The sequence below is a fragment of the Simochromis diagramma genome, unplaced genomic scaffold (genome assembly GCF_900408965.1).
Source record: "Simochromis diagramma unplaced genomic scaffold, fSimDia1.1 OVJJ01000305.1, whole genome shotgun sequence".
NCBI classification, from domain to species: Eukaryota; Metazoa; Chordata; class Actinopteri; order Cichliformes; family Cichlidae; genus Simochromis; species Simochromis diagramma.
Genome location: NW_024387169.1, coordinates 2,351,702 through 2,367,849, shown reverse-complemented (window position 1 = coordinate 2,367,849; position 16,148 = coordinate 2,351,702). Strand labels below are relative to the sequence as shown.

At 48.7% G+C, this 16,148-nt stretch overlaps 1 protein-coding gene across 5 annotated transcripts in view; it reads right to left on the bottom strand.

Annotated features, from left to right (window-relative positions):
• The window catches only part of LOC120744492 (AT-rich interactive domain-containing protein 1B-like), a 156,108-nt gene that overhangs the window by 45,066 nt on the left and 94,894 nt on the right, over positions 1-16,148 (bottom strand). For all 5 annotated transcript variants that reach the window (XM_040048934.1, XM_040048935.1, XM_040048937.1 and 2 more), the window contains exon 5: positions 3,626-3,923. In XM_040048934.1, coding sequence (XP_039904868.1) covers positions 3,626-3,923 — 298 coding nt within the window. The remainder of the gene's footprint in view (positions 1-3,625; positions 3,924-16,148) is intronic.

Here is a 16,148-nt window from a genome sequence, read left to right as displayed (position 1 = left end):
GAACTCGGCTCTCCTTCCCACAGCTAAGAGTCAGCTTTGGAAGCTTTAACACTGGCGTTCCCATTCCGCCACACCATCCATCCAGATGAGAGAAAAATGTCTGCCCGCCTCGTCCCCAAAGTCTCATATAGGGAGAAAAATATTCTGAAGATGCTCTGAATTGCTTCTGAGACACTGGGAGCAAGGAGATGTGTGTGTGTGTGTGTGTGTGTGCATACAAGGTAGAGGAAGAGGAGGTGGAGGTTGGCGGTTGAGCAATGTGATTTCTGCTTGACTGTCACAAATCTAGCGCAACAGGAAAATCAATTTATCCCTGTGTGTGCCTTTTTGGCTCCGGGAGAGAATCCAAATAGCAAGGCGAGGCCCGGATAATGTTACAGTGTATTGGATTTGCTTCATGGAGAGACAGCGAGAGGGAGAGAGGGAGAGAGAGGACAAAGAACAGGAGAAGCGAGGAGACGAGGGAATCACAGGCGTGCTGCGGAGCTTCGACAAGATAGATTTGTGCAAGTGTATGGGTGTATGATAGGCTGGCAATCTGTCAGTCTCCACCTCTTTTCACCCCGACTCCTTCTTATTTTCTCTCTCACACACACACGCGTGTGCAGATGACACCGTCAGTCATCCGAGCGAGCGTATATACAGAGGTGATTTATGTGTTCAACAATATATGTAAAGTCAAACCATGAAATCAAGTTTTTATAGGTATTCGTGTTCTTATGTGCAGCTGTGTGCGCTCACTCCGGTGTTATTCTGCTGGTGTGTGTGTGTTTGGCAGCCAGGTGAAAGGATGACATAATGAAGTTGCTCTCCTCCGACCGTTGTCAGGGGTAACGTGTGTGCTCATCCATGTGACGTGTCGCATCAGTCCACCGAGTGGGGCCGACAGGTGACAAATAAACACGGGGCACACGCACATGCATGTGTGCATGCACGCACACACACTCGAACCTACTTTTTTTATATTTTTGTGAATACCTGCACACACTATATAGACCACGTAGAAAGATGAGTGTATTCCAGACCTGCATTCTTCCTAATGGCCAGCAGCTGGCGTCAGCACAAGTCCAGCTGTTTGGCTGCTTTTACGTCTTACTCGCTGCAACATGTCGCTAATTTCAGTCAGAAAGAGAGCTGATCTCATTCTGTCTGCAGTAATCTGTATTTGATTGTGTTGGGACGTCACACAGCAGAGAGCAGGGTCATGATAGACGGAGCTGAGGATGTGCATCAGCTGACCATCAGCTGATCTGTAGGAACTATCAGCTGAGTCCCTGAGTCCTCCTTCCTGCAGTTTCAGATGTGACGACCAAAGTTCTCTCGTGTGATGTTAGGGTAGCTACGTCCACCTAGCATCATGACACAATGTGCTGACATATACAGCACGCCTGTAAATAATTTAATAGGACGAAACCATCAATGCCAGCAGCGCACACTGACGTCAGCCGAGGGATGCAATTTATAAGCGGCTGCGATGTTTCCGCTGACAGCAGCCCTAATGGAGCAGAATGGAACAGAGCAACAAGTCATGTTGTGTTGTGACTTCTTGAGTGGAGCTGAAACTACTGCAGACAGGTTTTTCACACTAATTAAAGCGTTTATTAATGCTTGTGTTTTGTTGTTTTTTAAAGGGCACTACTTTGAATATTAAAGAGCACGATTTGATGGCACCGGAGCAACACTCTGGGAACAGCGCTCCCATCTCCCCTCGCCGACTTGCTCCGAAATAAAGAGCCAACGTTCGCTAAAACGTCCCAACTTGTGACAAAGTGTTAGAAAACCGGGCGTTGGTAATCAGATGTGTGCTAACCACATTAGTTCTCCCGTGTCTCTGCGAGGCTGGCTGCTCCTTGATCTAATCCAAACTGATTGTAGTACAGCCTCTAAAACACGCCAGATGTTGCTCACTGCTCTACGCTTTATCGCCATTTATTTGGCACAGGGAATATTTTTGAATATTTTCTTATTAATCACGTCCCAGCGATCGGTTTCGCTTCCCATCTTTGCCGCTTCACTCCGGATTCTCGTCATGATTCTTGGCACGCGCGCCTGGAAAACCACTGTCCCAGTTTTTCATTAGCGTCAATCACTCCGGTAAGCGGCTGTGAGGGGAACAGCAGGGGGAGGAGTAGGTGGCGGCGGGATCTCGCTCAAGACATTTCGCCCCGCCTCGTCAGAGTGACTGACGGGTCCGAGACATGCCGATGTGCCGGTCAGCCGCTCAGCTGTGAGGAGAGGAGGCGGAATGACAGCGAGGCCGCGCGCACGCTCGCGCGCCTGTTCCAGGCAAATCAAATCCACACTCTGTGTTTATCTAAATGGTTATGTGCTCCACTATGGCCTCGGGAGACAGACAGGCACACCGTGCATTGTCTGATAATCCTGTTGGTGCCTTGTTTAGCCTGCCATATCTCAGATAAGGCTACAAATCAGATGGGAGGTCCTCCACTACCAGTCGCTCTCAATTCATTAAGGCTCCGAGTGGATGGGAAATATCGCCCGGACGTGGATGTCGGATCCACAGGTGGAAGGAAGACGGACGTGATTAAAATTCCCCCACCATGTAGGGACGCGTTTCTACAACGCTGTGATCAAAGACTTAACAAATGTCTAGTGTGCTAGGACAAAAACTGTGCAGGAAATGAACAGGACATATTCCTGTGCCGTAATATTCCTCAGCACTGTGAATTATGAGTTCAAATGGGCCCGAGATATCAAAGTCTAGACGTGTGGGATTGATATTATTTAGTCTTCTGCTGCAGCTTCATCCCGACTTCTACCCGGCAGAATGAAAATTGATCTGGATGGATTACATGCCGAGTTGGAGACGAGGGGAAGAAAGAGATGCTATTAAACAAAGATGTTGGCAGATTTATGCGACGGGTTATCGGCGCCACTCTGAGAAAGAAAGGGGTGAAACTGCTCTTCAAACACCTGATAACCATCTTAAACGAAGACGCTGATTAGGTTCAAGTTTTTGATGCGAAAGCTTTATCCTCACCTCCAAATGGCACGCTGTTATTTGTGAAATCGCGGTTCCGCTTCGGGGTCAGTTTTCTACATGACCTTTTTAAAATCCTATTTAAAAACAAATGAAAACAGCAGCATCAATGTAAAGGTCAAGCAGAGAGGTGGGCGTGATGACTGGGATTTTCTCCAAGAAGCAACAAGTGCAGTGACGGAACTGCTGTAAAGATGCTGCACAGAAAAAACCCAAACGGAAACATCTAAACACGATCCTAGCCACGCACCAATCAGTGATGTCACAGCTGCTCGTCTTCATCAGCTGTCAAAGTGTGCACGGCTGCACGGCCCGGGTCGTGTTCTGACAGTTTTTTTAATTTGCTTTCCAACAACAGCCTCGTTTGGTGGCACAAAGCAATTTCCCTTTAAGCTGTAAAGCAATTTTAGGAAATTTCCCAGGGAATCCAAGACGGAGGTACAAGATGTAAAACGTGGCGTAGCGTCTGCTTTCAGCTGCAAATCCTGTCAGTGACAGTTTTGTTTGTTTGCAGTGATTAAACTAATACAATTATCAACTCTAAGTTGCACATTTCATCAAGACGAGATTAGATTATCAGGATACGGATGCGCGTACTTTCTCGGGCTCTAATGGGAACCCTACCTGGTGCAGAGGTGTTGGCAGAGGGTCCGCTGGCAGGCGAGATGGGGCCCGAGCCCGAGCGGGACTGCTGGGACTGAGTGGAGCCGGCTGGGGAGCCGACAGGGGACGGAGAGGGCCCGCTCCTCTGGCTGGGGAGGTGGGGGGAGGCGTGAGGGGAGAAGGGGGACTGTCCCTGGTTACCGGTGCTTCCCTGCTCCCCTTGGCTACTGCTGCTGCTGCTGGAGGAGCCCCCGGCGCCAACGGCCGAGCCCAGGCCAGCCTCCCCGGTGGGGAGGTCGTCGATGGAGCCGGACAGATCCTGGAACAGAAGAAAAGACTCCCAGTGAGTATTTACAAAGCTCGCTCGAGCATTTGATGAGAGCTGACGTGCAGCAGGTGGCAAATGTAAATGTAAGCTTCAGCGAGCGCAAAAGTTTCCACCTGCGTGTCAGAAACGCACAACTGTGCTGCGAAATCCTCCTTTACAACAAAAAGTTAACAATGCAACATATTTCACAGGATTTCATAAGGTGGCAGAGGTTAAAAGATTAAAGGTTTAGTTTGCGTGTGCACGAACAAGAGCTGGTGGCTTTTCTGGGAGCTACTTTATCCCTGAGAAAAAGTCACTGCAGTCTTAACGACGGCGGTTAACACGGCAGAAAAAAAAAATCCCACAGAAGAAACCGCTACACCGGCTGCTGCGGTGAAAATGAATTGTAATGGGCTTTGGTTCAGACCAAGGGTGAGTTCATATTACAGTTTGCATTCCCTGTGGTGAGTAGAGCGAGTGTGTGCGTGTGTGCACTTAGCAGATACCCCCCCCCCTCTAAAACAATTCCAGGGAATCCCCGGGAATATCGCTGACAGGATCCTGACAACACAAAGGTGTGCAGGAAGCGGGAAGGACGGCGGACCGGGAGAGAAGGAAGTAAAGAGAAGACCGGATATGATGTGAAGTGATGAGCTGTGATGGAATGTGATGGCTGCCACACACACTCGGAGGACGCCGTCTCTGTCCCAGCTGTAGATATCTGTGGGGGAAGTCACCTGAATGACCTCGGTTTTCTGGCTGGTGCCTGCTCGGAGAAGGGGAAGGGTGTACGCCAGCTGATCCTACCTGCAGCGCCCGGCCTGTTGACCAATGTACTCGTGAACCACCTGAGCCCTGCGTGCATGGCCACGCCTGTCACCGCACACAGACGGTGAATAAACCCAGATCTATGCCTACGAGCAGAGAGGCTGTCATATCTGACATGTTTGCTGTAATGTGGTCCATTCTACTTAAAGACTCAAATCATGTGAAAATGGTTCGGCGGTTCCAGTCGAGCCACTCGATGATTTTTAGGGGTTTTGCTGTTTTTCACACCAGCACGCACTGTTTTGGAAGTTGTTAGGAAGTTTTACAGCCTTCCTACTGACACTGGCGATGGTTAAGATGTGCTGACATGTTGACTGTGGAAAATCGAACACAAGGTGTTGAAACGGCACTTTCTCCTAGGCTGGTCATCAGCTCATTTGCATACATATTTTCAGATTGTGTTCACTTAAAGAAAGCACGAAGCTTGTTTTTCTACATATGTCAGAGCGAACTCGAGAAACGTGGGCTGAAACCAGCACGCGTGCTTGGAGTTTATCTGCAGCAGAGGCTCTTTGTGTCACAGCGAAACGACTTTTTTCTCCTTCCTCTACCAGCGTGTAACATCTCAAAAACCGAGACAGGCGTCCCCCATCTCTCTCCATCCATCAAGCGTGGCTTAGCCTGTGGAACTGACAACCAAGTCAGTGTGGCAGTCTGTCCACGGCTGCTTGTTTTGGTTAATGCGATCTCGGCGCTGACACACAAAGCCTTTGTTTTCCATCATGCTGCTGTGAGTGCCCACCCGCTCTGCCAGCCTGCCAGTCTGTCGCCTGGCATTATCTACCCCCGCTCAACTGAGCACACGGGGCACTTGCTTTCCTCTCTCATGCTCTCTCTCCTTCCCTTTTCTTTTCCTCGCCCATGGTACCACTCTGTGTCCCGGCCAATCACGTCAGCCAGTGTTCTGAGCGCAGTGATGTAACGCGCCGCCTCCGCCAATGGGACCGAGTGTTATTTTTTGGCTGACCGGCTGCCTCGGGTCCATGCCGTTTGACACGGAGGGGTTACCGTGAGAGTTGATGTAACCATGGTGATGGCTTTTCCAAAACACTGAGAGCTAGTCGGTCGTACAGCTATGTTGTTAACCCACAGGCTAATTGTGTGAATGGATGGGAATAATTGCATTTCACCTAATTGGGAGCTGTTGCCAGCTTTTCCAGTGGCAGTTTCGGGGTGGGAAAATGCGTACCAGTAATTCGTTTAAAGACTGTTAGGCTCATTTGGATTATACACACACTTGAGCACAGCTGTGTGGCCCGAGACCAAAAAGGAAGAAGCACTATGCAGCCCAAAAAGCCGGGTGCGTTTTACTATAGAAGTGGGGAATTTTAAGGGACGCTTTAATCGACGTCCTCACCGTCAGCGTTCACGGGGCTGCGTGCTACCTGGCTAACTGGCATGTGCAAAGAATCAAAGGCAGCCAGCGAGTTAACTAGCCAGGCAGGCACGCGGTCGGGGGATCCAAACGCCCAACAATCTGGGGCCCCAATCCAAAGTGGCCCAAATCCAATTTGTTTGGCTCAGGGCTGCAAATTGCTCTGTGCATTGAGTCTCCAAATAGCTGTCAACCACTCCCGCTTGGCGTCCTGTATCGCTTAATTCGCTCCTGGAGCATGTAATTGTCATAATAAGAAAAATATTGAGGTGATAATAACCAGTTACTTTGAGATGCCCCCCCGCCCGGCCTCGAGACACACACACACGCACGCACGCACGCTCGCGTAAATGCGGTCGCATATACGCACACATAATGGGCCGAGACCGCCATCTACACATTTCACACAACATTGGAGAGGCAGTCGCTCATGACCCTTCACCTCGCTGGTGTCGGTGCCTGCCTGCGCTCTCGTTTAGCGCTCCTCTGTTTGTGTGTGCGTGACAGGAACACAGGCTGCCGGGCTGTCACAGCAAGACATGCTTGAGCACTGATGCGGCCGAGGGGACAGATGAGGCAACGCGCGCACACACACACACACACACACACTCCCCCATTCCTCACTCATACTATTGACCTGCTCTCACTCTCACACACTCGCACACACACCCTGGGAGGGGATAAGGCATCAGTGTGAAGCAGGGAGCTGTCACATCCAGCAGACTGCAGGCCTTTTCCCCTGACCATGGTGCTGATGTTGTCTCCTCTCACCACACACTGGGAATTAATCAAAGTTGCTATGGAGGAAGGCACCGAGTGTGTGTGTGTGTGTGTGTGTGTAAATGTGCTTGTCTGTCTAGACAGGGAGGAGCCAATGGCTGCAGCTTCCTGTGGGCTACAGGAAAACAGAGCAGTGAAGAAACTAGCCTCTCTCCTCTCTTTCCCGTCTACACATAAAGCCTGTTTTTTCTGTCTGCCCCAGTCAGAGGTGCAGTATGGCTCAGGGCTCTCCACCAGCTGGCTCTCCAGCTAACCCGAGCCTGAAACACACTCAAACACAGCGACCGAGCCTTCGAAAACAACCTCCCTCATATGGACTTTTATAACTCGGCACCAAATATAAGAACACGGCTCCTAATATTTTCCTTTGGTCCAATACGGACTCGTCGTCGTTAGCGGTCAGCTCCGTCAAATTACTACACATAAATATTTGATCTCGCTGCGAGAGTCTCTGGGCACACAGGTTGTGAAATATCTGCACAAATGAAGGATTACATTTTTAAAAATTCAGCAGCAACATCTCTTGAAACAGGCTTCCTATTACTATAGATAATCAGAGAACAGCTGTCAGCAGTGTTCACGGGGACTCTGTTTCTGGAAATGATGTTTTTGAATTATTTAAATGTCACTTCTTAATGCTGTTGGCACCACAGATCGAAAGCCCTTCACTGCACTGGGGGAGGCTGTGGGAATACTTCCTATTTGGTCCCTCAGTTCTTTCAGTGGACTTTTGTGCCGAGAACATCTCTCTTCACAGACGTGTAAAAGACTAAAGAGAACCGATCAAACCTTTTTCAGCGTGCGTGCAAACCCGGGAGTATCATTTCAATGTGAAATGTGAACATTACCTTGAATTCTTTTCAGTGTGCATTTCATTACAGCGCTGATGTTTTTTACCGGCGTGACTATACATCCATACAGGACCCGCTTTCACAGGTCAAGAGTGAAATCCATTATGATGTTAAACCTTGAAAAAATGCGCGGTCGGCTTCGCCGCGCTGCAGCGTGCGCTGAAATAACACCTCGGTGGGCTCGGAGGCCGGTTTTATTCTCCGTTTCTCTTCTCTGGGTAAATACGATGATGTAAACTGTAATTAACTCCAATAGTTATCGTTTGCAGGCCTGAGGGACAGGTCTTCTCACGGCAGCGCCGCGCTCGTTTATCGGCTCCGGCCGCAGTACTTTCTATCTTTATGGTGCACTGGAGACGAAGAGGAAACGCTATTACACAAAGATGCTTTTTTATCCTCTCCCCCAAACCGTAGATTGAGGCAAAATCCAAATGAAATGCCATGCAAATGAATCCAAATGGACTGCTGAATGTCTGCGCGCGTGTGTGTTTGAAAGAGGGTTTTAATGCGATGCCCCATGTAGAGCACCAAACCGTAATACCCTTCAATAAGTGCTATTAAGCACAGAAATAAGAAGAGAAATGAGAAGAAGAGAGACACTTTGTGGAGGAAGATTTAACATAACACCCACTCCATAATTTCCCTCTCTGATGTCAATCAGCTGGAATGTGTACCGAGGCTGCGGCGATGATGGTAATTGGTGACGATGATGAGAATTGATAGAAATGAAGATTATTTAGACACTCGCTAGCTGCGCATTATCATACATCGTGCCACCGTTTTAATATTTTTCTTTCGTTCACGCAGGACTGTGCAAACAAGCCTGTGCAGGATACGTGCACGTGGGTGTGCTGATGTATTTATGTGCGTGTTTGTGAAGATAAGAGTTTGTGAAGAGTCTCTGCCACTTCCCGAGGGTATCAAAGTAAAACCTTCTGCGAGGACGAGAGGCAGACACGGAGACTCCAAATACACTCGGGGGAACTCTTTGCAGAGATGTTTGCCATGCTTCAGGCTTGCCAAAAACCCATGTGGGCTTTAGGCTAGCACCCAGCAGGCAGTGAAATATGTTAGCGTGCCAGCCCACAGACCTCTGCCTGGTGCCACGAGCTTCGAGGATGAGTCTCGAGCGCCTCGAGTTTCAAACTGCCAGTCATTTACGCCTGCCCTGGACCGCCACGGCGCCTTTCATTTGTCCACTGACCATGACTTGGCAACAGTCAGAGCACAGCACGGTATTTAGGGTGTTATGCTAAAGCACATTAGGATACTCTGCATAAAGTCCTCCATGTTGGTTTGCACAGAGGTTTTATCAGGATAGTGACCTGAGTTTCTTTGTTTCTTTGATCTCCCAGCTGTGGCTTGAATGGTTTTATGCCAAGAATCTTGCATGAATCAGCTCTGTGGATTCCAGTAGTGCATTTTAGCCCTAACCTCCCGGTTTAGTAAAACCAACCAGATGTCACAGGCGAGCCGATCTGATTTGGAAACACAGAGTCGCCTAAATCCTACTTTGTCATGTATTTCACTCCTACTGTAATCTGTGACCGAGGCTGCGCCTTCATCGTTTATTCAGGTCACAAATTACACAAGAATTATTTTTCCAACAACTTTTCCTGCTGGCGGTTCATCTTTTCTATACAGTCAACGATCAGGACACTTAAAGTCGGTGAGGATGTGATGTTAAGATTGATGCACAAACATTTACAGGTGTACAGGTGTTTCTTTGCACACCTGGCCTGCTGGGCAGCATGCTGTGGAGCTGTTTTAGGTGTAATTAGGTTTTCTAAGCAGTCATAATGCTGCATTTGTAAGGTGGAGCGATGATTCCCGGCTCTAATGTAAATATATGCAGAAGCAACTCTGCACGTTGTTCACAGGACACAGGCCTGTATTATTGAGCAAAACACTAGTTTGAACCACAATTTGTGAATACAGAGGAACTATTTTGTGGTTTAAAGAGCAGCCTGCACTATTTGGAAGTCTACATTGTTAAAGACAGTCCCTTTGCTCTCTGTCTGTTTTTGTTATCCGGAACAAAAGACGCCTAAGAACAAACCGTTCAGGGCTTCCCAAAGTTGTGCAGAGGAGAGCCACAGCAGCACTAAAAAGAAATTGTGCTTTTCTTTTCACTCCTGCTCCCGCACACTTCACAAAGCCTCGACAATCTCTTGATGATACCGCTGCATCTTGATAAGAGCGAACGAAAGCTCTCTTTGTTTTTCAGCACCGGCGCCGGGATGAAAACCTCAGAGCGGTCCTGGAGTTAAGGGGTCAAAGAGTCGTGCGGACGCCCGATACAGGATACCAGCAGAGTCGCCGGGCTGGGGGTCGACGCTGACATCGATTTCACCGAATTAACAATTACTGCTTGTCGTAAGATAGGATGGGGCCTCGCTGAGTGATAACTGCCCGGCTCTTAAGCTTCTCATACTGTGGAGATACGGGCAGGGCCACTTTGAAAGGGACATTTGAGGCCCTATTAGCCCCTAAGCTGTTAAAGACGCTCCAAATCTAGCACCGCTTGTCTCCAAACCAGAGGGATTAGTGTTGAGTTTCATTCCGATTCCCCCTGATAATATGCCAAGCTGTGGCAGCTAGAAGTGCTTAGTCACTGGGTCGTATTCACTTAACGCCCCCCACGGTTCCCAGCACCGGGCGTAATGACAGGAAAGCGATTCGAACGAGCGACATCATCCTTTAAGTGGCTAAATGCACACAGAGGCCGGCCATCTTTGCTCAGGTACAAAGTGGAAGACGCCGCAAACACCGACACCTTTCACGCGCCACGCTCGGTCATCGGTATGCTGCGGCGGTTTAACGGCGGCCGAGCCTGCTCACTGTCAGAGCTGCTGAAAGTTTTTTTCATTAGTCCGCAAAGGTTCTTCACACTTTAGTTCTTAGTGCACAAGCTGACCACACACACACACACACACACACACCCTATTTGTTCTGCACGTATTGGTTCTGCTAATGTTTTTATTTATGGCATTCCAGCATGACATCCTGCCATCCACCCTCCCCCTCCTCACCTCTCCACTCACCCAAGAGAGAACTGAAAAACAACGCATGACACACAGTGTGCATGTGTGTGTGTGTGTGAGAGAGAGAGATGGAAGGAGAGGAGTGAAATAAAGAAATAAATAAAGGGGCCCAAATTCCTCATTTCTAATTCAACTGCTCGTTCAGCTTAACCTCTCTCTCCTCAGCAATTAAAGCGCACGCCACATCCTTCACGCTGCGTACAGCCGAGGCTAAATAATGCAGGGGGCATCCAGCACCCGCATCCTTTATCATCCCAAATGACAGCCATTTGCATATCTCCCCAGTCAATTAGAGCGCGGCGGAATAATCAGCCCATAATTGGGGGAGAGCGTCGGTAATCACCCGCCCTGGCACACCGACAGGGCCATTGGAGGAGTGAGGGGGGAGAGGTTGGGTGTGTGTGTGTGTGTGTGTGTGTCGGGGAGACAGTCCACCCGACTGCAGACTCTTCACTTCAAACTAACACGTCCAAACAACGAGCCCAACTTCTCCCTGTAATGCTCTCGTCCTCGCTCTTCGCTAATTTGCACGTAGCAGCTGCCTCGGTCTCTCAGACTCGGCCACATTATTTCTAAGCGATATCTTTCATCAAAATAGGCCAGTAAGGAACTTTAATAGCATCAAAACACAGGTTTCGTTCCAGATGTCATTTCTACATCAAAGCTCTGCTGGCGTCCAAGCGGGATTCGACGCTTCGCGATCGCTGACGTCAGTAATATGTTTTATTTCCGTGCCAGCGATTCGGTGCACGGATCTGCCCAAGGTAACGCGGAGCGACATGTTTCTGCCTGCCTGTGAGTCTTCTGTGAAAGCTTTTAAATTCACACCCTTTTCCTTTTATATGGCAACAAAGCAGAACAAGGACCAGCCCAGAACATTGTGAGAAAGACCGCTGAGACACTGGGAGGAAAATCCCTCGCCTGTCCCCTTTAGATGCAGACAGAGTCGTTTCATGGAAGTTTTCTGGGCAGCTTTGAAGTGCAGCAGCTTCATAGCCTGTGTATTTCCTGCTGAAAGGGGAATGACCATTTTTGTCAAACAACGTTTCCTTTAATACACTGTAACCTCCCTTTCCTCGGATGCTTTGGTGCTGTCCTCTGAACATGACAAATAAAAGGATGACTGGAGAGAGAGAGGGAGAACGAGGGGTTGACAGTAATGGGTGCAGAGTGTGTGTGTGTGTGTGTGTGTGCGCAGAGTGTGCGTGCACGTGCAAAAGAACATCAGAGAAACCCAGGCAAGGTTAGTTGCCGTCTGCAGCTCCATCCTTTGTGTTTCCCCAGCTGCTTTCTTTTACCCCGTGCCTTTGTGTTTACTCTACCCAATCCAGTTCAATGCTAGCCAGCGCCGCCTCTGTGGCTTTTCAGGTCTACTGCTGCTTTGGAGAGATGAAACACTTCTTCTTGATAGAAGTTGCAAGAAATAAAGACAGGAAGTTGGAGCCTGGGGGGAGGGGATGGAGAGGGACAGTGCGGGGAATGACGGCGGTGATGATTTGGTGCAATTTAACCTCCACAGACGGGGCAGAGCAGACGATCTGTGAGACAAAGCAGTTCAAACAGAGACAAAAAAGATGTTTGTGAAGAGACCACAGAAAACACAAGAGTGGCAGCGTCCTTTACCGGCTCTCGCCGTCCACAGGAGGAGGAAACATCGATTTCCTTTTCGCTCTCTCTCTCTCTCTCTTTTTTAAGGGGGTGTCTTTTTCTGTTTAATCCACCATTCCTCTACTCTCGGGGGATCTGTGGCATTTCCTGCCAGCCAGCCAGCCCTGCGCTGCATCACTGTCAAAATGACTCTGATCGAAATAGGGGCGAGGGAGGGGGATCTGGTTTAAGAGTCTGGCTTGATTGGTGCATGGCTAAACTCTTCCCCCATTGGACGTTCCGCCTGTCGGCGCGTCTGCCTCGGAAATCTATCAGCCCGAGCTGCCGATCAATAACGGGAACGGTGGAATTTGGAGACGTCTTATCGTGATCTGTGCACACTAAGAATTTCTGTGCTGTAAATTCATCATTCGCTGCAGCATCAAGGCAGAAAATCACAGCAACCACTGATTATTTTGGGGAACAATATTTGCTCTGTTTGACCTTCAGCTGGGATTATTCTGCAGCTCAGATTGAGGAACGTACATCCATCATTTGTTCACGGAGCTTATTTCTAACTGAAACTGACCCCAGAAACTTCAAAAATCAAAAATGTATACACAGTTTTTCTTTTGCTGATAATAAAGTAAAGCGAGGTCCTGTGGGCACATGTTTGATCTCTTGTGTGGTTTCTACACTGTCTCCATATTCATAAGGAGACCGAGCAGGTAAAAAATGTCGCCACAAAAATTAAGAGAATTATTTGAATATTTAAACTTTTGTGGGACGTTTAAATATGTAAATGGTATCGTCTCATTAATTATGCACTCATCTGCATAAATCTGTAATTTGGAAAGAGCAAAACAAAATATAAAAATAATTGTGCTAAAAGTATAAATTGAGTTTGATCATTTGAGTGAATGTTTGTGAGTCTGCGTTCACGAGTTTGTGGCCGTTTGTTGTTACGTCCGCACGCAGGCGGATGACTCCATCTTTCCTGTTGTAGTATCCGTGCATCCTCACGAGGAGCTTTCTAAATGACCGCCGCTCACTTTGGCTGCTAACAGAGAAATAAAGCAGGATTCTCAGGTCGATCAAGTCATATGAGGTTATTACGGCAGACAGACAGACAGCGGCCCTCTCAGGACAGGCCCTCCTCGTCAGCCCACATTTCAGAGCGTTCAAACAAACTTTTTAGCGGTGAAAACAAATTGGGCTCACCATCAAAGAGACTTTTCAAAAAGCCATTTCTCTATGCCAGTTCAAAAGAAGCCCGGTTGGTAAACAGGCATGGAGAATTCACAGCGCAAATATTGCAGGAGGTCCAAACGGCTGGAGCTGCACCACAACAAAGGCGCAGGGAGAAGGAGTGGAGGGGTGTAATTCATCACACGCTCAACAAAAGCAAGTGTGACTGACTGTCCATGACCAAAGAAACAAAACAAAACAAAAAAACTTCTCCTTAATTGGAGAAGCAGTCGTTTTTTTCATTCCAAAGCCTCTCCATCTTTGCTTTTTTTCTCTCCATCCAATTTCGCGCTGCTCAGTCCGTCCTTGCCCTCTACGCCTCCTCCCCAATCTCCTTCTTTTTTCCCTTCCCCTCCCTTTTCCCCCGTTTCTTCATTAAAACAGCTGTGAGTTATTCTGGCCTCCGACTCAAATTAGAAGCCAGACAGCAGGAAGAGGGAGAAAGAATTAAGGGAGAGGAGGCTAAAGAAAAACGGGCCGGGAAGAAAAGGGATGGTTGAGAAGCAGAGAAACCTCTGGGTGCTATATGGCTTGTGAGATTTCTTAACAAACAGACAGGCGGGCAGAACGAGGCCTCGCCGCGCATACCGCCTTCCCATCTACCTCGGGCAAAATCTCATTTGTCGGGGATTCGGCTGAAGACCGGAGGATGGAGAGACAGAGATCGAACGAGAGCGGCGGCGGCAGACTCGAGCCGTCATTAGCTATGCACGAGACAAACTGCTGACACAAAGTCACACGGCGTGCTGAGCGGGGGATTGTGGGTAGGCAGGAGGAATCCATCCCTTCGTCCCTCCACCTGCCTATCGACATCTGCAGCTCTCCCTCGTCTGCCTCCGGTTTTTGCAATTACAATCAAAAGACAGCATCCCGCCCCCCCCCGAGCACCGACTGACGGCTTGGATTAACCGAGATGCGGAGAGGCCTTGGGATGCTGTGTGTGTTTGCATGCGTCTGTGCCTGTCAGCAGCCCTTCCTGTCCGTCTCTGCCTGCATCCTGTATTGTTTTGTATGTGCGGCATGCTCCGCCGTCAGGATTGATGTGCCAGCTTCTGCGTTTGTGTCTCTGCCTGTCTATCAGGTGATTGTTGCTTAGATATTTGCAGTGTGGGCTTGTGCATGTCTGCACTGCTGCATTAGCATGAATCACAATGCAATTATGCATTTCAATTAAATCCCACAGTGTGGATCACTTGGAGGGTTTTTTTTTGGCCAGAATCTGCAAACATATAATCAACTGATTTTTCTTTTTTCATCTTCAAAGGCTGATCGATATTAATATTTGATTTAAGCAGCATCTTAACAGGTACAGACAATTTTAAAGAGCACGCTCAGCGCTGCGGCTCTACGTTTAAAAGACACGACAAACACAGACACGGAGAAACGGAACGAAAAGTGACAACACAAGCAAATCAAAAATTTGAGGATATGGAACGAAATCACAAAGCTGTCAGAGACAAAAGAGCGTACACACGCACCCTCCGAATTAACTTCAGTGTTGCGCCGCCACGTCAAACATGCAACCGTACAGAAAGCCGTCCCTCAGAAGGCAGCGGGTAAAGTGAGAGGAACAAAAACACGTCAATCTGCTTTGTCCAAAAGAATCCGAGCTGCTGCGTCTTCTGCAGGATTGTTTCTTTAACTCTTCCCTGTTAGACATCGACCGACGTCATCCATCAGGAACGACAAACGTGACATGACAGCTCTGCTTAGACAGGAGACGACGGCGAGGCCGCGGCGAGAGCGGCACGCCACGCGCTTCAATCTGCTAATCTCACTTTTTCCTGAAAAAAGGTCGAACGAGGGCAACTCTGGAAATTAACCGCTCTGGCTTTATTTGTTTTTAGCGCTCAATTTTGCCAAGAATCCACAGAGCCCGCCCTAAAGGACGCTCTTAATCTTAGAAATATGCCAAAGTTGTCATTTTTAATTTAATATTTTCATTTGAACTCATTTGACAAATTGGTAAATTCACACAGCAGGCCCTCAGGACATCTGCAATAATTGGATTTTTAGAAACACAAAACATTTTTGTGCAGATAGCATCGTGCTTGTGCTGCATACTTGTTTTAGTCTTTGTCTCAGAGTAGAAAGCAAATAGCTCGTCAGTGATTGGTTCACTGTTCCAACATTTCCAACATGAAGCGGCGCTGGTGATAAGGACGCGGGAGGCCGGACTGACCTGCGAAATAATACACAATCTATAAATACGCCGGCACCACACTGATTCCTATTTACAATTCATACGAGTCGAGCTCCCAGGTTGCATATTCGCACTCTGGTCGGAGACGGAAAGCCATCCCAGATGCTCGCGCTCTACCCGGAACAGACACCGGCCAGCCAACCAGAACGTCCTCACGGAGCCGGCGAGCCAATGGCCGCCCGGCTGCGTGCGCGCGAGGGCGTGAGCGCGCGTGTGATGTAAGCGCGGGGAAAGCAGAGGTGACAGCGGCGCGAGGCTGATCTAATAAAGGGAGAAGATGAAACGCTGTCAGATGCTGCGGCGAGCAGCTCAAACGCC